This window comes from Martes martes (genome assembly GCF_963455335.1).
Source record: "Martes martes genome assembly, chromosome: 10".
NCBI classification, from domain to species: domain Eukaryota; kingdom Metazoa; phylum Chordata; class Mammalia; order Carnivora; family Mustelidae; genus Martes; species Martes martes.
The window spans coordinates 102118419-102146378 of record NC_137898.1 but is presented as its reverse complement, the minus strand read 5'-3'; the positions used below and the strand labels follow the sequence as shown (position 1 = coordinate 102146378).

Here is a 27960-nt window from a genome sequence, read left to right as displayed (position 1 = left end):
GTAGGCACTGATACGGCAGGCGGGGCGCTGGCTGGTGGGCTAAATACTCAGAACCCACAGCTGAGGAACCAAACCTAAGAACCCCAACAGAGGTTGTCTGGACACCGGGGTGGGCAGGGTATCAGTAGAACAACCAATCACAAATTTTTCAGGTCACACAACTTTTATTGCTGAAGACCACGGCCGGGGCTGCCATAGACATGAACGTTGCCCTCCCCCACCCCCAGCCCTGATAACACGCAACCAGCCCCCTCGGCCCCTGTCCAGCCTTGCTGCCTGACTGGCTGGGCTGACTGACCCGCGTGGACCCTGCCTCTGAGAGTCATAGCACCGTGAGGCAGGCCCCAGGAAGGTGAGGAGAACGGGACTGGGCAAGAACAGGTGGCCCAGAGGAGAGGCTGGGGAAGGCCCAGGCCTCTGGCTGGCATGGAAACCAGGCACGCAAGGCATCTCAGATCCTTCAACACGGCTGTTTGGAGGGCCTGGAGACAGTGTCAGCTCTCTTTCCACGGCAGCGTTCAGGTCAATGCCCGGTTTCTGAAACAACTGAGAATTTGAAAGGTGGAGAAGTGGAGAAGAAACTGCAAAAGGCCCAGGAGAGCACTGGGTACAGGGGACCCTGTCCATCCGGACTCTCTCGGGCTGTGACGCCCACAGAGAAGCAGCAGCCATTTCTTCACATCCTGGTATGGCCTTCGGATGCAGCGACACATGTGGCTCTCTGTGAGGGATTTGCTCGCCAGCCCACATGAGGACTCCCTACCGAGTACCCCAAAGCGGCTCCTTCATCCGGTCCCTTGAGGTCAGGAACATTCAGCAGGACTCTGGAATGGCACAGCTCCCAGAAGTCCCTTGGAGTCTTTGGGGGTGATGGATGCTAGCACTTCAGGCGCCTGGAAGTTTTGGAGAATCTTTATAAAATGCATCTACTTCCATTTCTTGAATATAAAAATAAAATAAAAATCTGCCCCAGTGCCTCTGAGCCTGGACCGCCACATGCAGCCAGCCCTCCACATCCGGGCACCAGCACGAGGTCTGAGAAAGAGCAGGAAGCTCGTGATGCCAAAGGGGGCACTTCCCGCCGGGGCCAACCCAGGCCCTCTACTACCCGGGTGTCACCGGGGCTGCCGGTGACCATGCAGTCTGGACTAGTCTCCAAGTCACGGTCAGAGGAGCAAGAATGCCTAATATGAACTTCCAGGCTCTTCTCTGGGGCCCTGTTTGGGCTTCACCACCTCCGTCCATTATGGCTACCCCTGCAGGAACCTCCACACAGCCCAAACCGTTAGCTCCAGGTGCTTTCCAACCTGGGCTTTGCGAAGAGCTGACAGCTCTCCTGGTTTCTGAAGACCTTGGAAGAGTAACAACATCTACACGCGTGCATGCGTGTGCACACACATACACACACGTGCGTGCATATTCACAGAGGCAGCAGATAGTAGAGGTAGGAGTAACGAAGGTGCCTGGTCGCCTTTAGCCCAGATGACACTGCTGATGGCCCAGTCACTTTGGCCAGTGCCGTGAGTGGGACAGTCCCGCTGCTTAGGATTTCCGGAAGTGCACCTCCCTCTGAGGACGAGAACAGGGAGAACAGGATGAGGCTGGGTCAGGAAGACAGATGTCGAAGGTAGGGTTCAGAGCCTGCCATTCAGTCCAGCTGTCACTGGGCACTGCTCCTCGGAGAGAGGCAATGAGGAGGAATCGTGGAAGCAAAGAGACCCACCAGGCTGGATTTCTGGACCAGCCACCCAAGCTCTGTGTGCTGCTCTCCCCTCTCTCAGGCAGAGGAGGGAAGGTGAGCATAGCTTTCCTGCTTTAGGGCTAAGATGGCAGGTGCAAGGAAGTTAGGGCTGTTCTGGGTCAGCAGAGGTGGGGGTGAAGCCCTGTGTCCCAGATACCCATGAGACTAACTCCCTGCCAAGGAGGGAGGCCTCCTGCATACACCGCTCCAATCGACTGTGCAAACTCACACCATGGCCATCCCTGCAGAGAGGACATACCACTGGGGCCCAGCCTGGGACACCCCTTTCCATCCCTCCAGAGGAAGGAAACAGAAGGCAAGAAACCCAGGCAGCTGGGGTTGGCCCAACATTTGATTCCTATCCTGTCCCGGTCTTCCACACTTCTGAACACCTCCAAACATGGTGGGTGAGGGGACCTTTGCTAAGACCCCAGGGAAAGCCTGGGCCCTCTACCAGACACCCCAACTTTGGGGAGCTCCCAGTCTGCCCCATGCAGGCTCTCACCTCCATCTTGCTGTAAATCCAGGGGAGGACTTCGGTCACTTTGGTGTACACACCGGGCTTGTTTCTCTGGCCACAGCCTGTGCCCCAGCTGGTGACTCCTGCCAGATACCAGCGGTTGTTCTGCTCACAGACCAGGGGCCCCCCACTGTCTCCCTGTGGGGGGAGCACACATCTCAGTAGGGTGGGAGAGGTGGTCCTTGAGCAGGAAATGGCAGGCACCTGATTCTCACTCTGAAACCACCACCCCAGCCTTCCCCCATGACCCCAGGACATGAGCCCCTTACCTGGCAGGAGTCTCTGCCTCCCCGGAGGTCCCCAGCACACATCATCCTTGGGGTAAGGTAACTGTCATAGACCAAGAAGTCATTGCATTTCTTAAAGTCGATGAGGTTGACCTGTACCTCTCGGAGGAAGGGGGATGTCTTCTCTTCAGTGAAGTCGAGTGGAGGAAAGAGGAGATGGGAAAGGAGTGAGACCAGATATGGACACCTTCATGACCTTCTAGCCAGTCACCCCATGACTCAGACTCACAGCTTCCTGGGAGCAGAGGATACCATTCCCATGGCTGGCCACCCAGAACATAGAGCCACATATACCCTCACACCACACACAACCCCCTACACGTAACATAGAGACAGACATGTACACAAACTCACAAGCCTATTGGGCTGCCTTCATGTTGCAAAACCTTCTCTGTATGCAGAGCACCATCAAACACATCATTTCATTTGTTTTCAGTAACTATGTGCCCTAACGAGGTATAATTAATCCATTTACAGTTGGAAGAACTCATGGCCGAAGGCGTGACTTGCCCACAGTCACAAGGCCAGTCAGTTACGGAGCCGAGACCAGAACAAGTCTGCTCCCAGGCCAGTCACCATCCACTGCGCTGAGCAAGGGAAAGGAGGCCCTGAGACCCGGAACTGGCCAGAGGCTCTCCGTGTGGCTAGCCACGTGCTCTGGGGCCAAGCATAAACCATCCTACAGAACCAACATCAGCAAAGACCACTCTGCAATAGAGATGAAGTGAGGCAAAAGAAGACCACTCCACTTTGTAATCTTGTTTAAGGGTAAATGAAAACAAGGTAGGTTACAAACCACAAATAACGTCAACCATCCCCTCTCCCAGCTGATAGGAATGGCTACTGCCTCCTCACCGATTATAGCTTTAGACTCCGGTTATTCTTAACTCCTAGATGAGATTATTAGGATGTCCAATCATATAATTATCCCTGCTTGGGCGCCTGGGTGGCTCAGTGGGTTAAGCCTCCGCCTTCCGCTCAGGTCATGATCTCAGGGTCCTGGGATCGAGCCCCGCATCAGGCTCTTTGCTCAGCAGGGAGGCTGCATCCCCCTCTCTCTCTACCTGCCTCTCTGCCTACTTGTGATCTCTCTCTCTCTCTCTCTCTGTCAAATAAATAAATAAATAAACCTTTAAAAAAAAAAAAAGAATTATCCCTGCTTCCCAAAAGCATCCAATCTAGAGAAATGCTCCACTTCTTTGAACCGCCCCCCTCCCCTACAATAAGTCCTTCCTAGCACTCTGTTATTAAGATGTCCACAGTTCCATGTGGTATATGTTCCCCCTTAGTGCAGTGAGCAATGGACCCAACGTTGTTTGATTATAGGGGGTCTCCAGGTGGTCTTGGCTGGAGACCAACTGCTTTGACATCTGCTCAGGTATATATGTACATACACATTCATCTCAAGTTGGTTTACAGGATTTCACTTGGGAGAGCTCCGTGTGAAGCTGTTTAGGGGGACACAGACACCTGGTAGGGTCTGCATGTAGGGGGACACGGGTACCTGGTGTTGTCTGCATTGATGGGAGGATCTTAACCAACCAAGCAGAGCCTACGTGGTCTGAATAGAGGACGCACGGTGTTGTCAATAGTCAGAGTCTATTTGTGGTCAAATAGTCTTTTTTGGTAAAGATATGTGAATGAAGTGTTGGCCTCTTCGCCAGGAGGTGGCACCTAAGAGTTCTGAGGAAATAACCATATAGGTCCCTAGGTACAGAGCTGTACATTAACACATTTTGTATATTCTTATAGGGTAGGTTTTCTGTGAAAGTGGCGGATATTAGTTAAGCATGTGTCTTGGCATTTTTTTCACCTGAACATTTGAGACTTTTTCTTTTGATTGACTAAAGGTGCATATACTAAAAACAAAAACAAAAACTTTTTTTTCTCATTTCATTTTCACTGTTTAAAAAAATTCAAAATAACTGCAATTTAATGGGGGCTTTCTCCTTGGAAGAGTTAGTCCAAAGTGTAAGAAACAACCCAGGCTCTGTGAGCAAGTGGTGGAGTATGACGCAGATAGCACCAGCCTGGCATGTTCTAGACTATTCTAGGATGTTCTAGACTTAGTTCTATCAGAAACTACCAGAGTGACCCTGGGCAAGTGATGGAGCCCCAAAGGTCTTTAGCTTCCTCATTTGCAAAATGGGGAGAAGGGGTCAAGGGTGACACTTGGGAGACAAAAACTTTCTAACAGGGGTTACAAGATGTAATATAAACTGGTCTGCCATGTGTGGGGGTGAGGTGAACACACACATCCACACACAGGCCCATGAATCTCTATGCCCAAACCCTCATCTACATAGGCCCTCCTCCATACACCCCGACACATCACCCCCACGCACTCTGTACAGATGCACATGTACACACACACATGCAGCCCAACAACTCTGCCTCTCACCATCAGTCTCCTTGGTCTTGCCAAAACCTGTGATCCAGCAGGTCTCATTGAGGCTGAAGGTCTGTCCGTGCATAGGGAGGCAGGCAGGGTGGATGTGAGCTGCGACAAGACCTCAAGACATCAGAGCAAGGTCAAGGCTGGAGATCTCAGCTGGGATGGTACTATGGAGGACAAGGGTATCCAGGTCCACCCTCCCTCCTTGCCCCAGTATGGTTCAGAATCTTCTAGGGCCTTGAACAGACCTGGCAAGAAACTCAGGCACTTTATCTCTATCCAGCCTTTGGGTTGCTGCTAGAGTTCCCTCAAACATTCTGATCTCAGTGGGTGCCCTGTGGGCAGAAGCATATGCCTTGGAAGCTCCCCTGTGCCATGCCGATACCGGGGCGGCTCTAAGGATCTCCCTTTTATGAGTGGCTTTCGAGGCTGAGCCTCCTCCATGCCCATTCATCAGAGGAAGGAGCAGCAGTAGACCAAGTCCTAGGCATTAGCACCACGGCATCTCAGTGATGTGTCCAGCCAGGTCTGGGGAGAGCACCCACAGGTGAGTCAGCAACTGAGGAGCTTCCTCCAGCTCAACCTCCCCAAGTGGGAAGAGCACATCCCTAGAGGCATGGACCACAAAACCACTGCTCACTTGTTCCCAGGCTCAGAAACATTTAAAAGGTGCTGCTGTGCGTCACGTCACAGCCCCCCTGAGGACTGGGATCTTTACGCTAGGGTGTGAGCCACCAAACTCCAACTTGCAAGATGAAAATACCAGCTGATAGAATGTTTGCAATGTTCTCAATTGTTTCTTATGCTCACCTAGAACAGTGCCTGACACATACAAAGTACTCAACAAACAAAGAAAGGAAGAAAGGAAGGAGTGACACAGAGGACGGGAGTGTGGGAGAGGGAATGAACGCTAGATTCTTCTCCTATAAATTGGGCTCTAAGTATCGGAGTCTAACACATTTGTCTGCTAGAGAGTAAACAAAAAAGAAATGAAGGCATGGCATCAATTATTAACCAAAAAAATGCAAAATACAATTTCTTAAAATATGCCCATTTTTAAGATGTAGGGTCTTTAAAAAAAATGTAACATGGTTCTATCCTCCTTTCATTTTTATGGGGGAATTAACTTTATCAGTGAGTTTTCACAAGTTTTCTTCGATAGAACTGTGACTTGAAAGTGCTTAGCCCACCAAGGAGTTTAAGAAAATCTACCCTGATTTCTAAACCAAAAATCAGGCACCTGGTCTGACCATAGGACTATATAAATCTAAACTATGATTCTCAGTCTAGAGGTGTGCTTCCGGCCCAGGGGCCTATGAGTCTGGAAAGAGACTGCCATAGTCTGAAAACCATACACAATACTATAATAGCTTTCATTTGGTTTTACAGATTACCTAATTTGATTTGGAATTCCAAATAACATTAAGGGGGGTTGCGGTGGTGGGAGATCTGGATGGTTAGCGAAATGGAGTCTGGGTTTGGCAAGGTTGGAAAGGCCTGTTCTGGTCCTGCAGACTGACTGCCCCTCTTAGGTGGGCATGAGGGGTAAGGCATGCGCGGAGGACCGCCCCTCGCCACAAAATGGGCTGGTAGGCTACAGTGGAGGAGACTGGCCCGCTGGTGGGCGTGGCTATGGGTGGGCGTGGCCCTGGGCCAGCCCCGCCCAACCGAGCTTAGGCCGTTTCCTCCTCCTCACCCCACTCTGATGACCTAGTGTCTGACTCAGGACTGACACTGTCTCTGTAATTAATATGCCCGGAAAGACCAGCTCACAGGCTCAGAGCACGAGAAAGTCTGGACTAACCAGAGAGCCCAGAAAGCCCAATCCACCTTAGAGATCCTTCTCCAGAGAAACCCCACGAGTGCCACCTGGGCTCCCCCAGCTGACCCCACCATCGAGTCACTGGTCTCTATTGGCTGCGCATCACCCATTTCGTTCTATTTGCAATTTCAACTGGAGAGTGCGCAGCATAGCAATAGACACACGGTAAGTATTTGATAAGCGTGCACATGAGTGAGTGAATTCATAGATGAAACCTTTGATCTCCCGACAACTCCCTTAGCATTTCCGTCCTGTGGCCAACCTTGTGACAGTTCACTGCCTGCATATGTGCTCGTGTTGTTCTCCCAACTGCAGTGATCCCAATTTGCCAGCACGAAGAGCTTTACTCCGGAGGCAGACCCGCCTGGATCCCCTCCTGGAGTGGGCGGCCGCTTAGGACTCTGGCCTTGGGTAATTTTCCTTCCCTGAGGCTCCATGTCCTCAAGTATAAAATGAAGCTAATAATAGTACCTGCTCTACAGGATAGCGTGGGAAGAGTAAATGATACCACAGCTGTAAGTTGCCTGCCGCAGTGCCTGGCCCCTGTTAAGTGCTTAATAAATATGCGTGGAACAATTCAGTCTATTCATATTGGTTAAGACCAGTACCCAAGCCTTATCTCTGTCATTAACTTGCAATGTAAGATGTGTCATTTGGCACAACCTTATTTCCAGCCTCTGAGCCTCAGTTTCCCCAATGGTAAAGTAGAAGTGTTCCATTAAATGATTCCCAAGAGCCTTTGGCTTCCACTGTGCTGAGGCTCTGGGACCCCAAGAGGGCCTATGGACTTGGCAAGGCTGGGCTCTGAGGGCTGCTGGCAAAGCGGGCGTGGCTGTGACTCACCAGACAGGGTCAGGGGCTTGGAGAGCCGCATGAGGGCAATGTCATAGTCGTCTTCCTCGTCCGTGTAGTTGCCATTGATGATGATCTGGGAGATGGAGGCTGCTTCAGGCAGCCGGAGCAGGTTGCTGGTGCCTGCGTAGACCTTCCAGCCCTCCAGAACCTTCTCCCGGGTCCTGCAAGAGCCACAAGGGAACATGGTCCAGCTCCTCATCTGGCGGAGCCCCCTGGCAGTGTCTGCTACGCACAGGGAGCTGCAGGCGCAGCACCAGCTTGCAGGCAGGGGGATGGACAAAATGACCTCGAAAGGGAGCCCTGCATCTTTGCCCAGGACCCAGAAACAACCCCTTCTCTCCAAAAGCCGGTCCTGAACTGGCCACCCAGCACCTCACAACAATAAACAGAAGTGATGGGCATGACCTCTGAGCATTGACCCCCACTGTCTCCTCTGCATGCCACCAAGCTTCCTGTAAGGTAGACAGGACATGTCAGCAGAAATGGAGCTGTAGACAGGACAAAATGACCCGCCAGAGACTCACTCCCTTCTGGGGAAGCCAGTGCCCCTGAGGCCTTATCCTCAGAGCCCTTTCCTGCCCCCCAGCTCAAAGGGACTAGGCTGGCTGGTGCGGGTCAGAAGCTCATAGCACCGCCCTCCCTGTGACACCCACCCCTCCATTCCTGATTCCCTGGGATAACATTTCTGATTCCTCAGGCTCCTCCCCCGGAAGTTCCTGTTGCAGGAAGTGGCAACAAACCCAAAGCCTTTTTATTTCATCCCGCTCTTCAGGGAAAGGCTCCTAAGCCCTTTTTTCCTGCCTGCCTCACCCTCCCTCTAGGCCATCCAGGTTATTTTCTCATTCTGGGCTGCACTCAGAACAAGTAGCCCCAACGCCCAGTCCCAGGACCAAACAGTAACTGCAGATCAAGGTCCTGAGCCTGGGGGCCTGGGCTCACCACCAAAGCCCTCTCCTCGGAGGGACAAGTCCATCTGCCATCAGCCCTCCCTGGTGCTCCCCACCCCTCGGGCACTCACACAAAGAAGCAGTGGGCAGCGGTGAGCACCCACTGGGCGTCGATCAGCGTGCCCCCGCAAATGTGAGTGGTGCCGTAGTGCAGGCTCACTTGCCAAGGCCACTTGCTCTCTGGGGCCAGCGCCCCTCCCACGATCCTCCCCGTCATGGCCCTTAGTCCACAGTCTGGGGAGAAGCAGAAGCGAGGAACCGTGACCTCTGCTGCTCTCAGAATGGCTCCCGTGCTCCCTGGACCCAGGGCAGGCTCAGGCAGCCCCATCCTGAGGGCATGTGCCCGCCCATGGACACAGCTTTGCTCACTTAATATGATGTGGCCCAGCTGTTTCCTGCCAAAGCAGAGCTCCCATGGGGAGGGTTAGACGGCTGGGATCACCCAGTGGGGAGTTTCATCCCAGGCAAGTTCCTCTTTCCTCCCACTCATTCATTCTTTCCTTAACGATGACAAATGTTCATTAAAGTGTCTGAATTTGGGGGACTGTGCCAAGCATCAAGGTCATGATGGCAAATCCCAGGGTTGCCGTGCTGTGCAGGTGAGTCTGTGCCCATATGATTCCCCAGGGGGGGGTCATTTAATGCTACTGGGGACCCTGTATGTACCCCACAGGAACATTCCCAACCATGTTCTGGAGTCACCTCCCCAAAATTGTGGACAAGGAGGGCAGTCCTTGGAGTCTGTTAGGACATGTTTCCTTTTCTCTTTAAAGGGGGAGAGACTGAAGAACCAGTAGTGGTCTGAAGGGTGGGTCCTCTGTCTGTAGCCCTGTGCCCGCCCACTCGGGGGAGCACCCCCACCTGGTCATTACTGAGAACACAGCACATGTATACAGGCTGCTTAACAGCTTGGGTTTTGGGGTCAGACCCAAGGTCAGATACCAGCTCCTAACCTACCAGCCGTGTGACAAACATGCCAGTCTCTTATCAGTAAGTGGACAGTAATGGCCCTGCCTCATGAGAATGAAATGCAATTATTTATCAAGAGTCAATAAGAGTAGAATGTACTCAGTAAATGTTGGCCCTAGATCTAGTTCCACATCTGTTGACACAGGAGCTTTAAGCTGATCCAGACTAGCCCTCCAGTCCTCCCCACCTCCCAGAATCCATGAGATTTGAAGGGCTTCCCCTGCATGAACAAGGTTGCTGGGCTGAGCAGAGTCAGGAGAAGGAGAAGTGCTACTCTGAGACTGTCCCAGTGCCTTACAGGGACCTCAGCCCTGAAGCAGGCCTGCTGCTTAAGACCATCTTCCTGTTGGGACCCCCAGGGCTGGCCATCTCCCCCAGAGGGGTCCCATGTCTCTGCTCCCTGACTCCCACCCCACACAGGCCACAGTCCAGGAGGAAGAGCATCTTCTTACGGGAACACTGGAGAGAGACATACCGCTGGGAAGGGCATTCAGACCTGCACAAAGGGACACAGAAGATGGGGAAAGGGCACTTTAGATACCTCCTCCAGGAAGCCTTCCCTGATTGACTCCTTCTAACTTCCTATCCCATTTCCTTTGCATAAGATAGAGGTTCTGATCTCCCTCCCAGAGAGAAAGACCCTTCTAGTGCTTTCTCCAGGAATGGGGATGGCTCAGTGCAAGTCATCCCCACTCTTGTCCCCATGAGGACTGTTTCGGGGATGCTCGGGACATTCACGATGGACTCCTGGAGGCTGGGTCTCAAAAAGGCCAAAGGAGAGGGACTCCCTGACTCAAAGCACTCCCCCATTTTCCCCTGCTCATAGGCAGGCAGCCTGGCCCACACCACCACACCTGTAGAGGCTTTCCTGGAGGGTGGAGTTGTATTTGGAGATTGAGAAGCTGCTGGCAAGATTCCTATGGGCCACCTCAGTCGTCCGGTAAGCACTGTAAGGAGGGGAGGGAAAGAAGAATGAGCCTGCCTCCACTCCCAGTGCCCCAGCTGACATTAGAGTCTTGCTGGCAGAGGCCAGGGGCAGGTAAGGCCCAGCACACCCTGCCCCCACCCACGCATTCCACCACTGTCCCCCCAGCCCTGTGCACCGGCCCAGGAGACGTGGCATTAGCACCCCTGCGAACTTGTTAGAAATGCAAATTCTTGGGTCCTCTTAACCCTAGACCTACTGAATCAGGAACTCCAGTTCTATGTTTTAGTGGGCTCTCTGGGGGATTCTGATACGCATGCAAATTCAAGAAACACTAGCCGGGCCCTTTTCTGGCCAAGCTGTGATCCATGCACCAGCAGCAGCAGCACCCCAAACCTGCTGAGCCAGACTTTGCCTTTTAAAGATCCCCATCTTATGGCTTTGCACATGAAAATCTGAGAACCTGGTACTCGCTTACTGGACCTCAGGCCACAGTGTATGTAAGAATCACCTCAGGACATTTGTTAAGCAGGTTTTAAATCTTAATCCACAGATTCTGATTTTAACAACCCCCCCCCCCCAGGTGATTCTGATGTGGGAGATCCACGGACCACAATCTGCATGGCTCTTCTGTGCATTTCTGGAACGTGGTGCACCCCTGAATGAGAGTGCGCCTTTTGCACATGCTGTTCCTCTTCCTGGGGCTCCTCTGTTCCCTGCTCTCCACCAGGTGCGGTCAGGCTCCCTCTCCATTGCATACCCATAGTGCTTACCATTACACATAGCATTATGCTATGGTTATTGATTTAAGCCTCTCTCCCCCACACCATACCGGAGGTTCTGGAAGGGCAGGGATCTTGTCAGGGTACCCGTGGTCTCTGGCACGCATCAAATCTCAATTATGTGTTTGGAATAAGCGACACCATCTACTGAAGCCCAAGGGAGGTTCTGATTTGCATAAGGTCGTACAACTCGATAATTAAAGATGTCCATCTTCCAGCCACATCCCCCTGATTTCCCTCTCACAGATCGGAACTCTGAGGCTGAGGGAAGGGAGAGGACAGGCTTTCTAAGTCCTGGCCTCCGAGCCTTGGGTTTCGAGGCGCTTCTTCCACAGAGAGTCCACAGTGACAGCCGAAACCCTTCCCCCCACAACCCCACACACATTGGTGAACCCCAAAACTCAGACCAAGAAGGAAGATGGGGTTGGCTATGTGGCCTAGAAATAAAGGGAAGAAGGGGGGACTCCATCAAGTGGGAAGGTTGTCCTAACCCTACTCCCTGCTCCACCCACGAGCACCTGCTTTGGTGTGAAATCTATAGAGCCAAGAAGATTCTTAAGACTTCACCTGGCCACACCTGCCCATTTCCTCCCCACCTCGATAAGTTTCAGCTCAAGCCACAACTGCTGGAGTGCAGAGCCTGAGCCTCTGGTTCCCGGCTGGAGTGCTCAAAGACTTACCCGCCTTGCCAGGCCGCCATGACCATGAACTGTAACCACGGACACAAGGCCACTTCGATGCAGAGAACATACGGGAGTGTCAGGTCCTATGACACATCTCCACATCATGACTTTGGCCTCATGGGAACAACTTGCCCCCGGACTTGGGCACCCAGGGCCACTGTCCCTTTGAATGACTCAGGAGTGTCCTGAGCTAGTGCCCTCAGCCCTGGTCCTCAAGACTCTTCTCAATGAGTTGCCCACAGTGAGCCTGAGGGGCCCTTGCAGAGAACCCAGGACGTCTCTGAACCTGGGACCCCTGGGGGGACATTTACCTTACGAAACCCAGCTGCTGGCAGGTCTTCTCTGAGTAGGAGTCATTCCAGCTGTCGCTGCAGATGGGAAGCCACTGATGGGAGGACCCGGAGTAGACTTTAAGCAGAGACTTGTCCCAGTCAAACCTCACTGCCGGGCAGGAAAAGGGCAGAGCAGGCTCTTAGCACCGGTTCTTGAGGAATGTACTGAGTTGGGCTCTGAGATGCTCTTGTCCTGGGGCTCCTTGCTATGGCCTAGGGAACATCTGGGAGCCAGAGTCAGGAGGTAATGACCACGGGCCAGGGCTCAGGAGCCCAGGACACTTAGTAAAGGCAGAGCTAAGGCAGGGGCCGGGGCAGGGCAGAGAGCTCTCTCTGCAACAGGACCCAGGGGACCAGTGCTGGGAAAAGGGGTGAGCACTGCCAGGAGCCTCGCCCCAAGAGGGCAGCGGCATGCCCGAACAAGAGAGTGGCAAGGGGAACAAGGCCTGTGATCTGACTCCGTGTTCAGTCAGAGAGTGATGTGCTCATGGACAGGGACACACAAAAACACACGGGGAAATGCTCCCACAGACCCCTACATTGGGGCTACGCATCAACAATGCACCGAAAACCCCCTGAGGATCCAAGTGCAAAGAGATCTTTGCACTCATCATGGCTGGCTATTTACAAACTGGACTGTGTAAAACCGTAGGGCTGCCAAGTCAGAGGTCACCTATGGGGGCCTAGATGGACGGGGCATGTGGGCAGAGCTCTGGACCCCACATCTGCCTCCAGCTGGAGTAGCTCTATTTTACCTGCTACTTGGGAATGGACAGATTCTGAGAACCACTAATCTTGTCCAGTTCCCTCATTTCACACCTTAGGGAAATGAAGCCCAGAGATCGTAAGTGACTTGCCTGAGTCACACAGCACTCAAAGCCAGGTTTCAGACCCAAGTCTACTATCACTAGAACCCAGGTCCTCCGACTCTCTGTGCATTGCCTCCAATTCGAGCTGATATGCAGTTTGCAGTCACCAGTCACCAGAGTGCACGCGCGCGCACACACACACACACACACACACACACTCAGGCACACATGTACCCATGCCCAGCACCCTTACCGCAGCCCAGCTCATCACTCCGCAGTTTACAGTCCACGATCCCATCACAGCGCACAGCATGGATGGGGCAGCTCTCCACTGGTTCCTTGTACTTGATCCCCGTGTGGCCCCGCCAGAAATAGACTGGAAGACAATGAAGCAGACAACCGGGTCACTGCCAACCCCAGATGGACAAGACACTGAGCAGCCCGAGGCCCTGGGGGTTCTGAGACACCGACCTGCAATCCCTCTTGGACTCTGGGGCTCTCTTCCCCCATCTGTATGGAGAAAAAGGCTGCTCAGAAGTGCTCCAGAATGCTCCGGAAAGCTCCTGCAAGCAGGGCAGCACCAGGCGGACTCGAGCAGCCAGAGAGAGAGAGAGAGAGAGGGAGGGACAACAAGGGAGGAAGGAGTGGAGGTGGGTACGGCTTGGGAGCTCCCGTGCCCTACATGGGCCAGATTGGCAGCCAGAGAAAGCCCTCCTCCAGAATCCCAGAGCCCCCTCTCGGAGCCCCTCTGGCATATCCCTTCTTCTCTGTGCTCTGCAGGTCATAGCAGAGAAATTTGTCTCTGCCGTCCAGACGCACAAGCACTCCCCATGCTGTCTGCTCGAAAGTTGTTCTTTTGTTCTCAGATCTCCTGGATTTTCCTTCTCTTTCCTCTCCCCTACACAAGGGATGTCTCCTTCGACCAGCTCCTGCCCCATTACTTGTCTTTATAAATGTCTTCCCTCTCAAAGAGCAAATCTAGATGGCTGATTCCCAAATGTACAAGCTTTGCAAACTATGAAAGTCAGCCTCATGACTCCCTGCGTCTGGAACACTGACCTCTTCTCAAACTAGGGATCCCATCCCTCCTGCCTGGAGACATCTTCCCTTGGGTGCCCAAGAAACCTGAGTTTTAATTCCTCACCCCGCCCCTCATCCTCAGCCTGAGCCCCCACTGCTCCCGCCTGCCCTCCACGCGCTAGGTCACCCAGGCGAAGGTCACCCTTGTGTGTCTGCTCCTTCCAGACCCAGACACCAGTGCCCGCTGGGCCATGTGGAGGGGCCCCCCTGATGGTCAGTGGACCTCAGGACATGTGGTGAGACCACACTGTGACTCTATGGTGGGGGCACCCTTAGATGCCAACTCAATCCTCCATGGGTCATTCCCACTTGCTCTCCCATGACTGCCAGGGGATCCCTAGAGCAGTGCCCTGTGGGGGAGGGGCAGGAGAAGCGGGGCAGCATGTCCTGGCTTATGGTCCACGTGGATACCATGTGGCAGGCACCATGCTGAGGACGCCCTTATAAGCATCATGACAGCGATGCCATCACCTTGTCAGGCAGGTGGGGACACTGAGGCTGGGGAAGTTAATTACTTTGCTGTAGTCCCCCAGGTGGCAAGTAGCAGAGCCAGGAGGCTCCAGGGGACCATGCCCTTAACCAGTACACTACCTCCTCTTGCTCCATCCTCTTCCTGGAGCAGCCTGGCCAGCCCAGGTTTCCACATGGTCACCCACCTGGCTTCTCCCCACACCGTGCCACTTCTTCAGCAGAAACCTTACTCCCCAGCCTGGTGTTTAAAGCTCTCTACCATGTAGCTTGGCCATGCCCAGCCAAACAGACAGCCCCCCTGGGATTTCCTATTTTCCTCTCTGGCCAAGAGGTCCCTTCCTTCTCCCCACACTGACCTCACCCACCTTCCCCAACATTTCCTGCAGGAGCTCATTCCACTCAGATGCCCTATCCACATGCTGTCCCCTCCTCCAGCCTGTCTCCTGGACCTTTCTGAGCTGTCCCCTGCCACCCTGGCCCACCAGGGTCACCTCTTCCTGATGGTCACATCTGGCCTTAATTATTGCCAGCCAGGTCCCTAAGGAGATTGGAATCTCTCTGAGGACAGAGTGGCTGGAGGTGTGCTCCCCTTCTGCCCCCTTCTGAGGTTCCCCACTGTGCTGGGCCTGTGCCGAACCCCAGAACACGCTATCCTATTGTCCAGAATGCCCAAGAGACTTTCCCTAATCCATCTTTATATGTTTTTTTAAAAAATAACTAGCATTTAGAGATTTTTGTACTGGGCCCTGGGCCATCCTGTCATTAATGGCTCCAAACCCAGTGACATCTTTATGAGTGCTGATGGGGCCCATAGTAAGTCAAGTGCTCTGAAGGAACTGAATCCCATTTGAAGATGCAGAAACGGAGCCCAGAGTGGTTAGCTAACTCTCCCAAGCAAGATGCACAGGAAGGAGCAAGGATGAGGCCCAAGCCCGGTTCCCCCTAACCCAGCGGCCTCAAAGGGGCCTGGAGGCACCGTGGCCCACAGCCTTTTGCAGGAGTGTCTGTGGGGCAGGGTAGCCAGCTGCGTGTGTGTTCCCCTCTCCCATCTCCCTTTAGCGTGCCCCCATCGGCGGACCCCATTCCTCCCGACCATGAGTGGAACCTGCCCCTGCTCCCTCTGTTAAACTCACGGAGAACGATGAGGGACACCACGAGGGCGATGAGGAGGAGGACACATCCGACGAGTGGCAGCCGCTTCCGGCCCTCCTGCCAGGTGAACTTGGGCAGGCTGATACCTAGGAGCGGGGCAGCACCAGGGGAGGGTAAGGCTGCTGGAGAGGGGTCCGGGGAAGGGGAGGAGGGGAGGGGACAGGCTAGCCCAGAAGGGCCCCATGGGGACCTCCCCACTCCAGAATATGGCCCCATCCCAACGGATACGGACAGCTTGCTTTAACGGAGCGTCTCCTATGGGCCAGCCAGGCACTGGCAAGTGCTCTCGTAGGGAATTCTCTCAGCAACCGTGTGAGCTGGGCATTATCATCCTTATTTTATAGATGAGGAAACTGAGGCTCATGAAAGTGAAAGAACTTGCTCGAGGTTACTTGGCGAGTGAACAGCAGAGCAGGCAGTTAAATGAAGTATGTCTCATTCCAAAGGCCACCACACCAGAGTGCCTCACCAGCCCGAGAGGGCAAGACTGGGAGAGGGGCTCCAAGCATGGGATGGTGGGGACGGTCTGAAGTCTACAACTGGACGAGGCAACGCTGGGATGGACAGACACACTGTCTTGTTAAGGGCAGAGGCAGCCCCAAGGCCCAGCTGGCAGCTCTGACTTCCAGCCCCTGAACCAGATAAGCCAGTTTGGAAAGATGGGGGCCGAGAGTGCCTGGTCAGAATCCATTTCCTCCATTTCCTCCCATAGATGGGTCCATGATCAATCAGGACCCTGCTCCAAGGCAGACCCGGGCCTCCCAGCAGACCCATGGGGCAGCACAAGGAAAGAACCCTGGTCTCCAACCAGAGTCCTCACTCTCGAAATCTGAACTCTGACCCACGCTGTGCAGCCTCCAAAGTTACAGCTGCTTAGTTGGTCCTGGTTCCTTCTCCCCTAATCCCCTGGCTCCAATTTTCCACTGTCTTGGGTTTACATGGAATGGCCCCTTTCTGCCCCCACCTCCCCAGGACCCCCCACTGCCCACCCCTGACTACTCCCCTGCTTCCCCCGAAGTGTCCCCCTTACCTGGGCTATCCCCGGTGGCCCTCGTGGTTGGTGCTGACCTGGCAGGAGATGCCCGGATGGGCACGGCCCCCACTGGTGTTGCTCTAACAAGATATACTCTTGTCGGAGAGGATGTCGTGGAGGCTGACCTGGCAGAAGATGACCTGGAAGGGGATGCCCGGGCCAGGGGCGTGCCAGCTGGAGATGCCCGGGCCGGGGATGTGCCAGCTGGAGATGCCCGGGCTGGAGACGCCCGGGCTGGAGATGTCCTTGCTGGGGAAGCATTCTGAAAGCAGAGTGAAGGGCATCCCTCAGGCTGCTCCCCTGAAAACGCACCCAGTTGTCAGCCCTGCTGAACCAAGAGATACTTTCCCTGGGGCAAGCAGCTAGGTGGGGAACAAACCCCGCCCCCCAAGCATCTGAGAAGAGAGTGTCCCGGGGTGCAGCACCAGTTCGAAGAGCCTGCACCACCCCTCCAACTCCCCATGGCCTCTCCCCATCACGGGGACCTGCGGAGGTGGGCAGAGGACAATGGGCCATCTTCCTGGGGCTTGGGGGGCCCTTGCTTTGGTTACATGTGTCTTAGGACCCGCCCTCTGAGAGTGGCTCAAGGAGATGTGGTCCCCGGAGGCAGAAGTGATGGCCCTTTCCACCCTCTTCACTCCCACTCCCCCCACACCACAGCCCTTTCCTCTTCTGTGCGCCAGACTTCTAAAACCCAATTCTTACTATGAGCTGTCGTTCAAGTGTGACTGGCTCTGCTTAAGAAGAGCCCTGACCTGCCTTGCAGCCCACCATTCTCAGTAACACCAGACTTGTCTCGCTCACTCGTGCACCTGCGCACACACACGTGCATTCACTCACCGGTGCACCGGGGCAACTGGAGAGGCAAAATCAGAAGAAGGTACGGGTGGGGTAGGAGTCCACCACTCTTGGGCAAGATCCTTAACCCGACTCGGCTGTGGGAGGAGTGGTCCGCTCACCTTGATTCAGCACTCCCGTGGGTGCTTACACTCCAAGAGCTTTATATGTATTCACCCGCTTAATCCTCAGGACAGAATCACTCCCATTTTGCACAGGGGAGACAGAAGCAGAGAGACTAAGCAGCGTGATCGAGCCGTGAGAGCTGGAGAGGGGCAGGGCCAGAGTGTGAGTCCAGAAAGCCGGGCTCCAGGACCCGCTCAACCACGAGGCTTTGCTGCCTCTCTGAGGAGGGACGCGGTTGATAAGGCAGCAGCTGGCCTTACTAGGCAATCTGTGAGTGCTGGTAAGTTCCTTCCTGGCAAGTGGAGCTTTTGGGGTGCTTTACATCTAAGAGAGAGCCAGTGGGCAGTCAGGGCGGGCAGGAAGTCTGGTGGGGCTCCCAGTCCCTGTCACCGCCTTCTGGCCCCTTACACCATCTCCACCTCGTCAGGCCCCTCCAGAAGTCCCAGAGGCAGCAGGGGGGATCTGGGAACGCGCTGGCCCCGGGGCCACATCTGACCCTCGTCATCATTTCCGCTGAGCGCTGCCTGGCCCCTGAGGAGGGCAGTCTGGGAGCGGGAGCAGCAGGGATAGTGAGGGCGGATGACCTGTGCTGGGGACCCCATGCTGGGGGCACGGTCGGCAGGGCTGTATGGAGGACACAGGCTCTGGACCCCTGGCACTTGTTTCCATCCCTCCGCTGCCCCTGTGCTAACACTGGACATTATTAGTAAGCAAAGCAGGTAAGAAAAATCTCTCCTCATTAGAACATCGGCCCAAGTCAACACCATCATCCCTACCAGGCAAGGGTTTCTTGTTTGGTTTTGTTTTAATTGTTTTAAACTCCCTTTTCCAAGAGTCAGAGGTAATGGATTTGGTCAGTTCCCTCGCTGTGGTGGAGGCTGCAAGATGAATTCAAGAAGGAATCTCGAGTACCTAACCATGCTCGGCTTACCACCGGCCGGGACCAGGAGCCATGATCCCAGGGAGTTGCTGGGTTTCTTGATGGATGTGGGTAAATACACGTGGGTCCAGGTGTCCCAGCCAGCTGAGCAGGGACACACGTGTGTGATTAGGGACCTGAAAGGCAGCTGCCACTGCTGCTGACCCAGCTGAACCAGAGCTCAGATTCCTCCTCTCATCCCCAACCTCTAGAGACTAGATTCCCATAAAGTGAAGACAGGCGAGCCCCTAGATGCTCTAAGGGGACCAGGACTGGGGCTGGGGGCAGGGAGAGGCAGTGAGGATGTGTGGAAATATAGCACCCATCAGCTGCTAGCATTGGCTTCGGAGTCAGGCAGACCTGGGTCTGCATCCTGTACCCAGCAGTGTGACCTTGGGCGAGACACTTAACCTTCTTTCTTTTTCTTAATCTATAGAATGGGACTAATGACCCTGAGGATTTGATGAGATAAAATGGGAAATGCTTTGCCTATGTGTGGCACATAGCAGCTGGGCAGGAAATGATCGCCTCCCTCCATCTTTGCATTGGCCCACGCAACAACCCCCTGCCGGAGATTTAACAGCCCTGGGGCATGACCAGAGGGTTGAAAGGTGGTGGGAGCTCATCTTAGGGAGAAAAGTGGGTGCTGGACAAAGGCCAGACTAAGGTCCTTCAATGAGAGAGAAAAACCCAGGCTGTGTAGACTCTGTGCTTCCGGCCAGTGATGGCCCGAGGCTTGTCCCCTGCCCGGGACCCTGGCACTGGGCACCTCAAAAGGCCTGCCAGTCTTCCATCCCTGCTGTGCTCACACTATAAGCCTTCCCCACCCTGGGGGCACACTCCTACTACAGATACCTTCAAATAATAATTCATATACCAGTTCACAAGGTACAGCACTTGAGAATTTACAATAAACTTCCACATCTGTGGTTTCATGAGGTCCTCACTCCAAACCTGAGAGTTTGGTGTATTTATTTATTTATTTATTTATTTAAAGATTCTATTTATTTATTTGAGAGAGAGAATGAAGGTGGGGAGGGTCAGAGGAAGAAGTAGACTTCCCGCTGAGCAGGCAGCCCAGTGCCAGACTCGATCCCAGACTCCAGAATCGACCTGAGCCGAAGGCAGTCACTTAACCAACCGAGCCACCCAGGCACCCGAGTTTGCTGTTTTTAGAAGCCTGTTTTACAGATGAGGAAACCAAGTCTCGGGGCTCAGATTGCCCAGAATCTCACAGTCGGGATGCTGCCCCAAGCCTGTGTGTGTCTGAGTCCCCTGCCCTCTGAGGTGGGCAGCAAGAGCCCCTGGCACAGTCTTCTCCAGGCACCGGTACCCCGGTGCTCGCTCTGCATTTGTGATACGGCCTGAGAACTGGGACCTGGGGCCTGGCGGGTTGGGAGCACCCTGGGGAGCCTGGCAGTGGGGACAATGGTTCTACAGTGATCTCGGGCTTATGGAACTTTCTGATGGGCATCACAGGTGGGTCCTGGGGCCTGCCAGGACCTGGTGGAGTCTGGGAACAGGAGAGGCAGCATGCCAGGCTCACACACTCTTCAGCAGGAGACTCTGGGCCAGAGATTCTGCCTCTTTGTGCCTCCGTTTCCTTATCTGTCAGGTAAGCCAATTGCCCTGCTTCCTAGCAGCGAAGTAAAAGATGCTATATGTACAGGAAGAGGTCCCAAGGGAGATGGTGGAAAGGCTAGGGGAAGGTAGGAACAGTGGGAGGGAGTTAGACCAGAGGGGTAGCTGGTGAGGGGCAGGCAAGGTGGGAAGCTTGGGGCAGCCAGAAAGACAGAGGGGAGGCCTCCAGACCTTGCTCAGCCCTCTCCTTGATGCTGGTTCCACCTGTACATAGTTCCCAACGTGCCCACCCATGGTCTCGGCCCATAGGAAGCAGGGAGGAGGGTCCCTGGGGAGGTGAACTGTGGTCCAGGCAGGAGACCCCCCTGGGTCCCTCTTCTGAGTCTAGAGGGAGCTGGGGAAATGTAAAGTGGGACTCATCTTGGACTCGGTACCCAGGGGGCCAGAAGGGGTTAAGTCCCCAGCTGGACTCTAAAGGTGCTGCCTCTGAGACTCCGCCTGTGTCAAGTCTTCCCAGGACTGGGGCAGGGGGTATGGGTGCGCAGGGGAGGCTGGGCATTGGGGTAGACAGGGCCATATCCAAGAAAGAGCTGGAGGCTGTGCAGGGTCTGGTCTCCACAGAGCAAGCACTCTTGGGTCACAGCCAAGATTTGGGCCCCAAAGGCCAGGGCAAGAGAAGAGGCCTGACTGCACGGCTAGGGAAACCATGAACCCCAGCAGGATGGACGGGCAGACCCAAGACCAGAGGAAAGCAGCCTCTATATTGAAGCCATCTGCCTCACCCCCGTGACTCTGAACTTCAACCCAGACCATCTCAGGATGCTGGGAAGAGCCCCCCTTTTCAGGGAGCACTAGAAAGGATTCCACAGCCACCCCTTCCCCATTCATGGCCTGCCACTCCTACCTGCTGGAAGTTCTTCCTGATGTCTAACCTACTAGAGCAGTAGCTCATTTCCCTTCCTCAATCCTTGGAGAGCAACTGCTGCGATTCCAGCCTCCCTCGTGGAGGCCTGGCCTCGCCCTCAGAGCAGATGCCTTGAGTAGGTAGGGAAGAGGGTAGGAGGAGACTTCTTGCCCAGAACCCCAAGATGCAAGGGGCTGAGCCCAAATCAGAACCAGCCCAACTCCTGGCCTTTGCCAGTAAACAGAAGACCTGACAATGGAACTCAGATGACCAAGTCCAGGATCCCCATGACCCGCCTGCTGGCGAGAGGCCCCTCAGCCCATCTGGGGACAGTGGACAGGACAAAGCCAGGCGGGTGGGTGATTCTGGAACATTTCCCTGGCCAAGCACTACTAATCATTCTTTCCTGGCCCTGCCTCTCCTCCGCGCCAGCCCCTAGGGTGGGCTCCGGGGTTCCCCGTGGGGTAATATATTCGTAGCCCTCACGGCATCGCAGACTAGCCTATACACCAGGCAGTCATGACCCCCGCCTGCCTGTGCCTTTGCCTTCCACAGGGGCCCCTACTCACAACAGGTCCCCTGAGATGCTCTGGGGCAGCAGGCAGCCTGGCTGGAAGGCAGGCCACACAGGGATCTGCAGGGAGGCAGTGAGCTATGGGCCAGACAGAGAGCTGGGCAGAGCAGTCCCTGGCTCTGGGGCGCTCTCCAAGCACTTTCCTGAATGGGAGTTGATCGGAATTATTATTCCCATTTTACAGTCAAGGAAGTAGAGGCCTAAAACATCTGCGTGCTTTCCTCAGAGTCACTTTGGTACATCTTACATCGCAGAATTAAGACTAAAACCCAAGCACCCTTGTACCGAGGCCATGGTCCTCTCTCCCAGGGCTGCCAGGCTGAATGGGACATGTCTACGGTTTCCTGTGGTGGAGTCCGTCCCGTGGTGGTCCGTCACTCCCACCTTACCTGGTGGGAGTGGCACTGAGTGAGCAAGGAGCCCAGTGGTCCTGCCCTTGGCCTCTCTGCACCTCCTACAGCCCAGCCAGCTGTGCCAAGAGGAGAGGGTTCAGGGATCCTCTGTCATGCTGAGCCATGCAGTGGCCACCTCTGAGATTGCTCGGTTTCGTGGCTGCTGCCAAGGATTGAGCTCCGGGCTTTGCTTAGAGGCTGTTCTCCAACCATAGGAAGTGGTCTGTGGCAGGCGGGGAGAAGAACCTGGCTAAAGGCTCCCGGGGGAATGTCCGGTGGGTGGCAGCAGCCATAACACGACTTCAGGAGTCAAGGGCAGGTCCACCAGGGCCCGTTCAAGTCCAGTCAAAGCTGGCAGGGCCTCCCTCCCCTGCCCTGGGCCATCCCTTCATGCAGCCTGCTCCCTGGGCGGGTTGGGCAGATCACAGTCCGTCAGAGCTAGAAGGAGCTTGAAAACCCTCTAGTTCTGGTTCCTTTATCCTACTGATACGGTGATTAAGGCCCAGAAAGGCAATGTGACTGGTCTAAGGGCACACAGCCAGTTGGGAGCAGAGTAGTTGGGGCACACAGGGGCACACAGCTAGTTGGGGGCAATGTCATCTTCTGACTCCTGTCTTTGGGCTCCTGTCCAAGACTGTGCTCTCCCAGCACCCCTTACCAGGCTCCCATGGGGAAGGACTCCTGACCAGACTGGGGCCCCTGTGGCAGCTTCTCTCTCCCAGAGACCCTGAGTATTAAGGATGTTCGGAGTGGGGGACATAGGCAGGACCCCAGCCTGACGCCTCAGCATTCTGGACTAGGCAGGAAGAGATGCCCCCAGTCCTCACTGGAAGCACTAGAGGGTACCAAGAAAAATCAGGAGCCAGGATCTAAATGGCTATTGCGCTGCTGGGATGCTGGGGAGTCCCTGGGCCATGACAGGGGAGGCCTGAACCCATTCGACTATGGACCGGCCTGGACTGAACTGATTGGAACTGGGATGGAGTGGATCATGCTTCTTTCCTGTCCTAATGCTCAACCCAGGCTTCCCTGTACCTCCAGGTATGCCGGGCTCCCTCCTACTCCCTCCTTCCTGAACCCAGGTAAATTCCATAAATGTAGGCTCCCCTCAGAGCACAGGCAGACTCCCCAGCACTTCCTTCCACCCTCCTTCCAAATTGGGGAACCCCTAGAATCAAACTGGGCCCCAGAGGCCTCTCTTGCAGGCTTGGGATGCATGGGGGAGTCTGGCTTCTGCTCCTCACTGTGCATGACCTTAAGGACATTTGCATCCCTCTCTGGGCCTCGGCTCCCTGACCCATAAAAGGAAGGGAGCAGACAATCGGCTGTTTTCAAGCAGGGTTCCCGGAGCATGAGAGAGTCCGTGGAAATGCCTCTGGGACCAGGACCATTGGAGCAGGGAAAGGGTCCGGAGTCCTTCACCCCACTTCAAACAGAGAAGACCCACTTGGCAGTTGTGTACAATGGGCTCCACACACAGTTTCGTTTGAACAAAAGAGGCTGCTGCTACAAAGAAGTTGAAAATTACTGGCCTGGGCGAGCACTGATGTTCCTTCTGGTTTACGATGCCTCATGGAAAAGCCTCGGGGAATCCCCGGTAGACCAGCATCAAAACACCTCCTTGTCCATTCATTCGTGTATTCATTCATTCATTTGTTCATTCATCAAAGAGTTTAAAGAACGCCAAGGATCTACTGCTGCCAAGCAAATAATCTTTGATCACCCAGGGTCTTGTTGCCTCAATTTCCCCCCATGTGCCTTCTAGGCCAACGCTGGAGCGGTGACACAGTTCAGGGCTGGTACCTCATGGAAGTGCCCTGGACAGTCCTATCAGAGGAGCCACACTCCCCGTGGTCCTGCCAGGGTCCTGACAAAGCCCCAGGGCCCCCAGGCCGGCTTCCCTCACACCTCCCCCCAGCATGCTGGCCGCCTTGCTGGGCTCAGTCCACCCTGCTGTTGCTATACCAAGAGGAAGCTGTTCTGCCAAAACAAGACACTTAAGCTAAGTGGCTACTGTTACATCAGCCAGCCTTCCCGCCCAGCACCCCAGCCTGGAGCCCGGTACACACACTCCCACACATTCTTGTTCACATTTGCCAAGTCACAGGGACAATTCGGGGGAGGCAGGGCAGGAGGACGGGCCAGGTGGAAGGTTGCCCAGCACCAATGACAACAGGGAACAGAGGTCTCAGGTGAGGGCAGCACGTCTGTAGGGCCGAAGGGCAGATGCCAAGGGTCCTGAGAGAGCCTGCGATGTGGGGCTGACAGCACGGTGACCTGAGCCTGTTGATCTGACATCTTAGGAACCTACCCACCCCTATCAAGGGAGGGCGCCTCACCCACCCAGCCCTGGGACCACCTGCCCCTCTCAAGTCCACAACACCTGTGGTCTTGGACTGATTGAGAACCTGCTCTATTATAAGAAGACCCAGTCGACAATGGATTGCAGCTTTAGCAACTTTAGCAGTGGGTCCGTTCAGTCTCTCTTAAATAAACATGGCACTTCTGTAAGCATTAAGAATGTGATACCTTTGGAAAAAAACACAAAACACACACTATTGCCCAAGAGCAAATGGACATACGTAATGGAATGCACCTGTAATCCCATTCCGTACAAGTCCACGGACTGTCGGTGGGGGAAAGCAGTTTGTCCAACCTTCGTCTTTGGTAGGTGGAAAAACTGAGGCATGGAGACATGCCCACATTGTAGAGGAGTCAGGCTTAGACCCCACGTGATGATGATGGGGGAGGAAGAGGAAAATCTGAAAACTCTGTATCTCTCTCTCTCTGCTGGATGCTATTTAAAAAGGGTCTTTATTATCATATGAACTCTCTGATATGAGGAATTTGAGAGGGGAGGGTGTGGGGGGTAGGGAGGAAAAAATGAAACAAGATGGGACTGGGGAGGGAGACAAGCCATAAGAGACTCTTAATCTCAGGAAACAAACTGAGGGTTGCTGGGGTCAAGGGGAAGGGATAGGGTGGCTGGGTTATGGACAGTGGGGAGGGTATGTGCTATGGTGAGTGCTGTGAATTGTGTAAGCCTGATGATTCACAGACCTGTATCCCTGGGGCAAATAATACATTATATGTTAATAGAAAACAATAAATACATAAACAAATAAATAAAATTTTAAAAATAAAAATAAAGTAAAAAGGGTCTTATATGTGAAAGTCACTATTCTAAGACTCCTTGAAGGAGACACTATCTTTATTCCATTTTGCAGATGAAGAAACTGAGGTACAAAAAGGTTGATTTGCCCAAAGTCACGGGTGACCTGGAATCGGTCAGTGTTCTGTCCACATCATGCAGCTTCTCTTTTGAAGACCGAGAAGCTGAGAGCTTTCTGCATCTCCTGTCCAAAGTCCCACCTGAACACCCAACCAGCTTCAACAGGCTTATGTCCCTTGGCTACCATCTTGCTTGCTGCTTTACGGAACTGAAGCACCAAAACCGCAGTGCCCATCTCTCTGCCATGAAGCCCTCGGAGAGAAGGCACGGCCACAAACTACCAGTTTCTCCCAGTCTGCTCCTCTTCAGTCTAGAGGACCTGAAGAAAGATTAAGAGCCCCAGGCAGCTCTCCCTGCCCCCACCCTAGGCTCACTATCTTGGAGGGCCTGCCTTAAACAAGGGAGTGAATTTAAGAACCTTAAATAAGGTGGTTTAAAGTGCTGCTTCAGGGGCACCTGGGTGGCTCAGTGGGTTAAAGCCTCTACCTTCAGCTCAGGTCATGATCCCGGGGTCCTGGGATCGAGCCCCACGTCGGGCTCTCTGCTCAGCAGGAAGCCTGCTTCCCCTTCTCTCTCTGCCTGCCTCTCTGCCTACTTGTGATCTTTGTCTGTCAAATAAATAAATAAAATCTTGAAAAAAAATAAATAAAGTGGTGGTTCAGTTCTTTCACTCCAAAGTAAGTTAGGACAGCCTCCCAGAACAAAGGAACATGGCACCTAACACACCATTTAACACTTCTTCCATCAGGAATGAAAAGTCTGCTCTCTACTCTCTGCCCCTCCAGTGACCTTCCATTTTGGTCCTGAACTTTGGAAAGACAAGCATCCTAGGCATATGTCACCTACAGCACCCTGCCCAGGTCTGGCCCTACCATCCTTCAGAAAAATGAGCCCTTCTCATCCTTTGTATTTAGAGATCATCAAGTTTAGGCTCCCAGAAAGTCACCAACAAACATGCCTGATGGCTGTGATTGTGGGGTCACCTTCCCCACACCTCAGACAAAGCTCTGTTCTGTCCTAGGCACAGCCCTTACTGCTCACCAGAGTCTCCAATGAGCCCAGAGGCCTAGGACAAAATGACCCTGGGGAGGTGGAGACAGGAACCGAGGAGGACAGTGCAGAGGTCAGGGGGTAAGTCTGGGAAAGAAAAGTCAAGAAGGGGCTGGAAGAATGGCAGGAAAGATGATGGTAAAATTGGCAGAAATGTATCTGGGGTTCAGAATGGACCACAAGCCTCCTATAAGCCAGAACATAGGCTGAGCTGATCCTTCTCAAACCCAGAGCTGCCCCATCCTTCCCAGGGTTTCTGATTCTACTACTTTAGTAAAGAATAAAAGAAGGCAAGAGAAGTAGAAAGCAAGATGGAAGGATAAGTTAGAGTACCAGAAGACTGTCCCTCCAGAAAAGAAAGCTGAGGCACAGTTGAACAAAATCTCTGGAAGCCTTCACGTGTATAACTGGCTTTTCCATGCGGGGCACTCTAGCTGCTCTCTGCCACCATCAAGAACAGAAGAGGAAAGGAACCTGAGTTGTGGCAGAAGGAACTATGGTTAGACATAAGGAAGCACTTTCCAAGCATGAATATTATAAAGCCTGAAAATAAGTGACCAAAGGAGATTGAAAAATCCCCTTGAAGATCTTAAATACACATAGAAAGTCACATTTTCTAAGATGGTCTGTGAGTCTAGGGAGGGGGTTAGCCAAGAGTACCTTGAAGGCCAGTTAGAATGGGAAGTTCTGGGGGCACCTGGGTGGCTCAGTGGGTTAAGCCTCTGCCTTCAGCTCAGGTCATGATCTCAGGGTCCTGGGATCGAGCCCCGCATCGGGCTCTCTGTTCAGCAGGGAGTCTGCTCCCCCCCCCCACCCCTGGCTCTGCCTGCCTCTCTGCCTACTTGTAATCTCCATCTGTCAAATAAATAAATAAAAATCTAAAAAAAAAAAAAAAAGAATGGGAAGTTCTGGTGATTTCTCAAGCCAGCAAAAGGGATGATCTAACAGGCGACAGACCAAGAGCTCAAAATTCAGGCACAGCCTTGTGGTACTTCCTGACCAGACCCCGAACCCCATCAGCTCCTCCCAGGGACCCCTCCTAGAAACCAGGAAAAAAGGAGGCAAGCAATCTCAATCCCTTCAAGGAGCTTCAGTGTGAAAAGGCACATTCAATTTCCCCCAAAACCTTAGGCACCGAGGTGGCAGCGCCGCACCCATCTCCCAGCCCTATCCCTGCTTCCCCAGCCCTGGGAAGTTCTGGCCCAAGGCCCATGGCCACTCACCCGGCTGCCGTCTCTTTCCATGGTCTTCTGAGGGGTGAAGCTTCCAGGCTCAGCTGATGTCCACGGGAAGGGCCATGTTGGCCCCTGTCTTCCCCGGCATGTGGGGAAAAAGGGGCTGGAAGGCTGAGGGCCAGCCCCCACCAGATGGGGCGGGGAAGCGGGTTGGGACGTGTGAGGTAATCTCAAGTATAAACAACACCTCAGAACTAGCCAGACCTGTCCCTCTCCCCTCCTCCGAGGCCATCCCAGTTACTCAGCGAATACCAAATACCTACCTTTACTCCTGAAACTGCCCCCACAGAGTCAGCTATGAGGAAAC

At 53.9% G+C, this 27960-nt stretch overlaps 1 protein-coding gene across 1 annotated transcript; it reads right to left on the bottom strand.

The window, feature by feature from the left end:
* Window positions 1-149: 149 nt before the first annotated feature.
* TMPRSS13 (transmembrane serine protease 13) lies at window positions 150-27749 on the bottom strand. Its single transcript, XM_080817089.1, has 13 exons — window positions 27642-27749; window positions 16801-17065; window positions 15752-15856; window positions 13321-13443; window positions 12238-12367; window positions 10391-10483; window positions 9989-10032; window positions 8639-8801; window positions 7609-7781; window positions 4950-5048; window positions 2531-2673; window positions 2247-2399; window positions 150-1569 (listed from the first exon to the last, which is right to left on the bottom strand). Exons 1-13 carry the CDS (start codon window positions 27660-27662, stop codon window positions 1543-1545), a joined length of 1539 nt encoding a protein of 512 aa, XP_080673215.1. The 5' UTR covers window positions 27663-27749; the 3' UTR covers window positions 150-1542.
* Window positions 27750-27960: the final 211 nt, after the last annotated feature.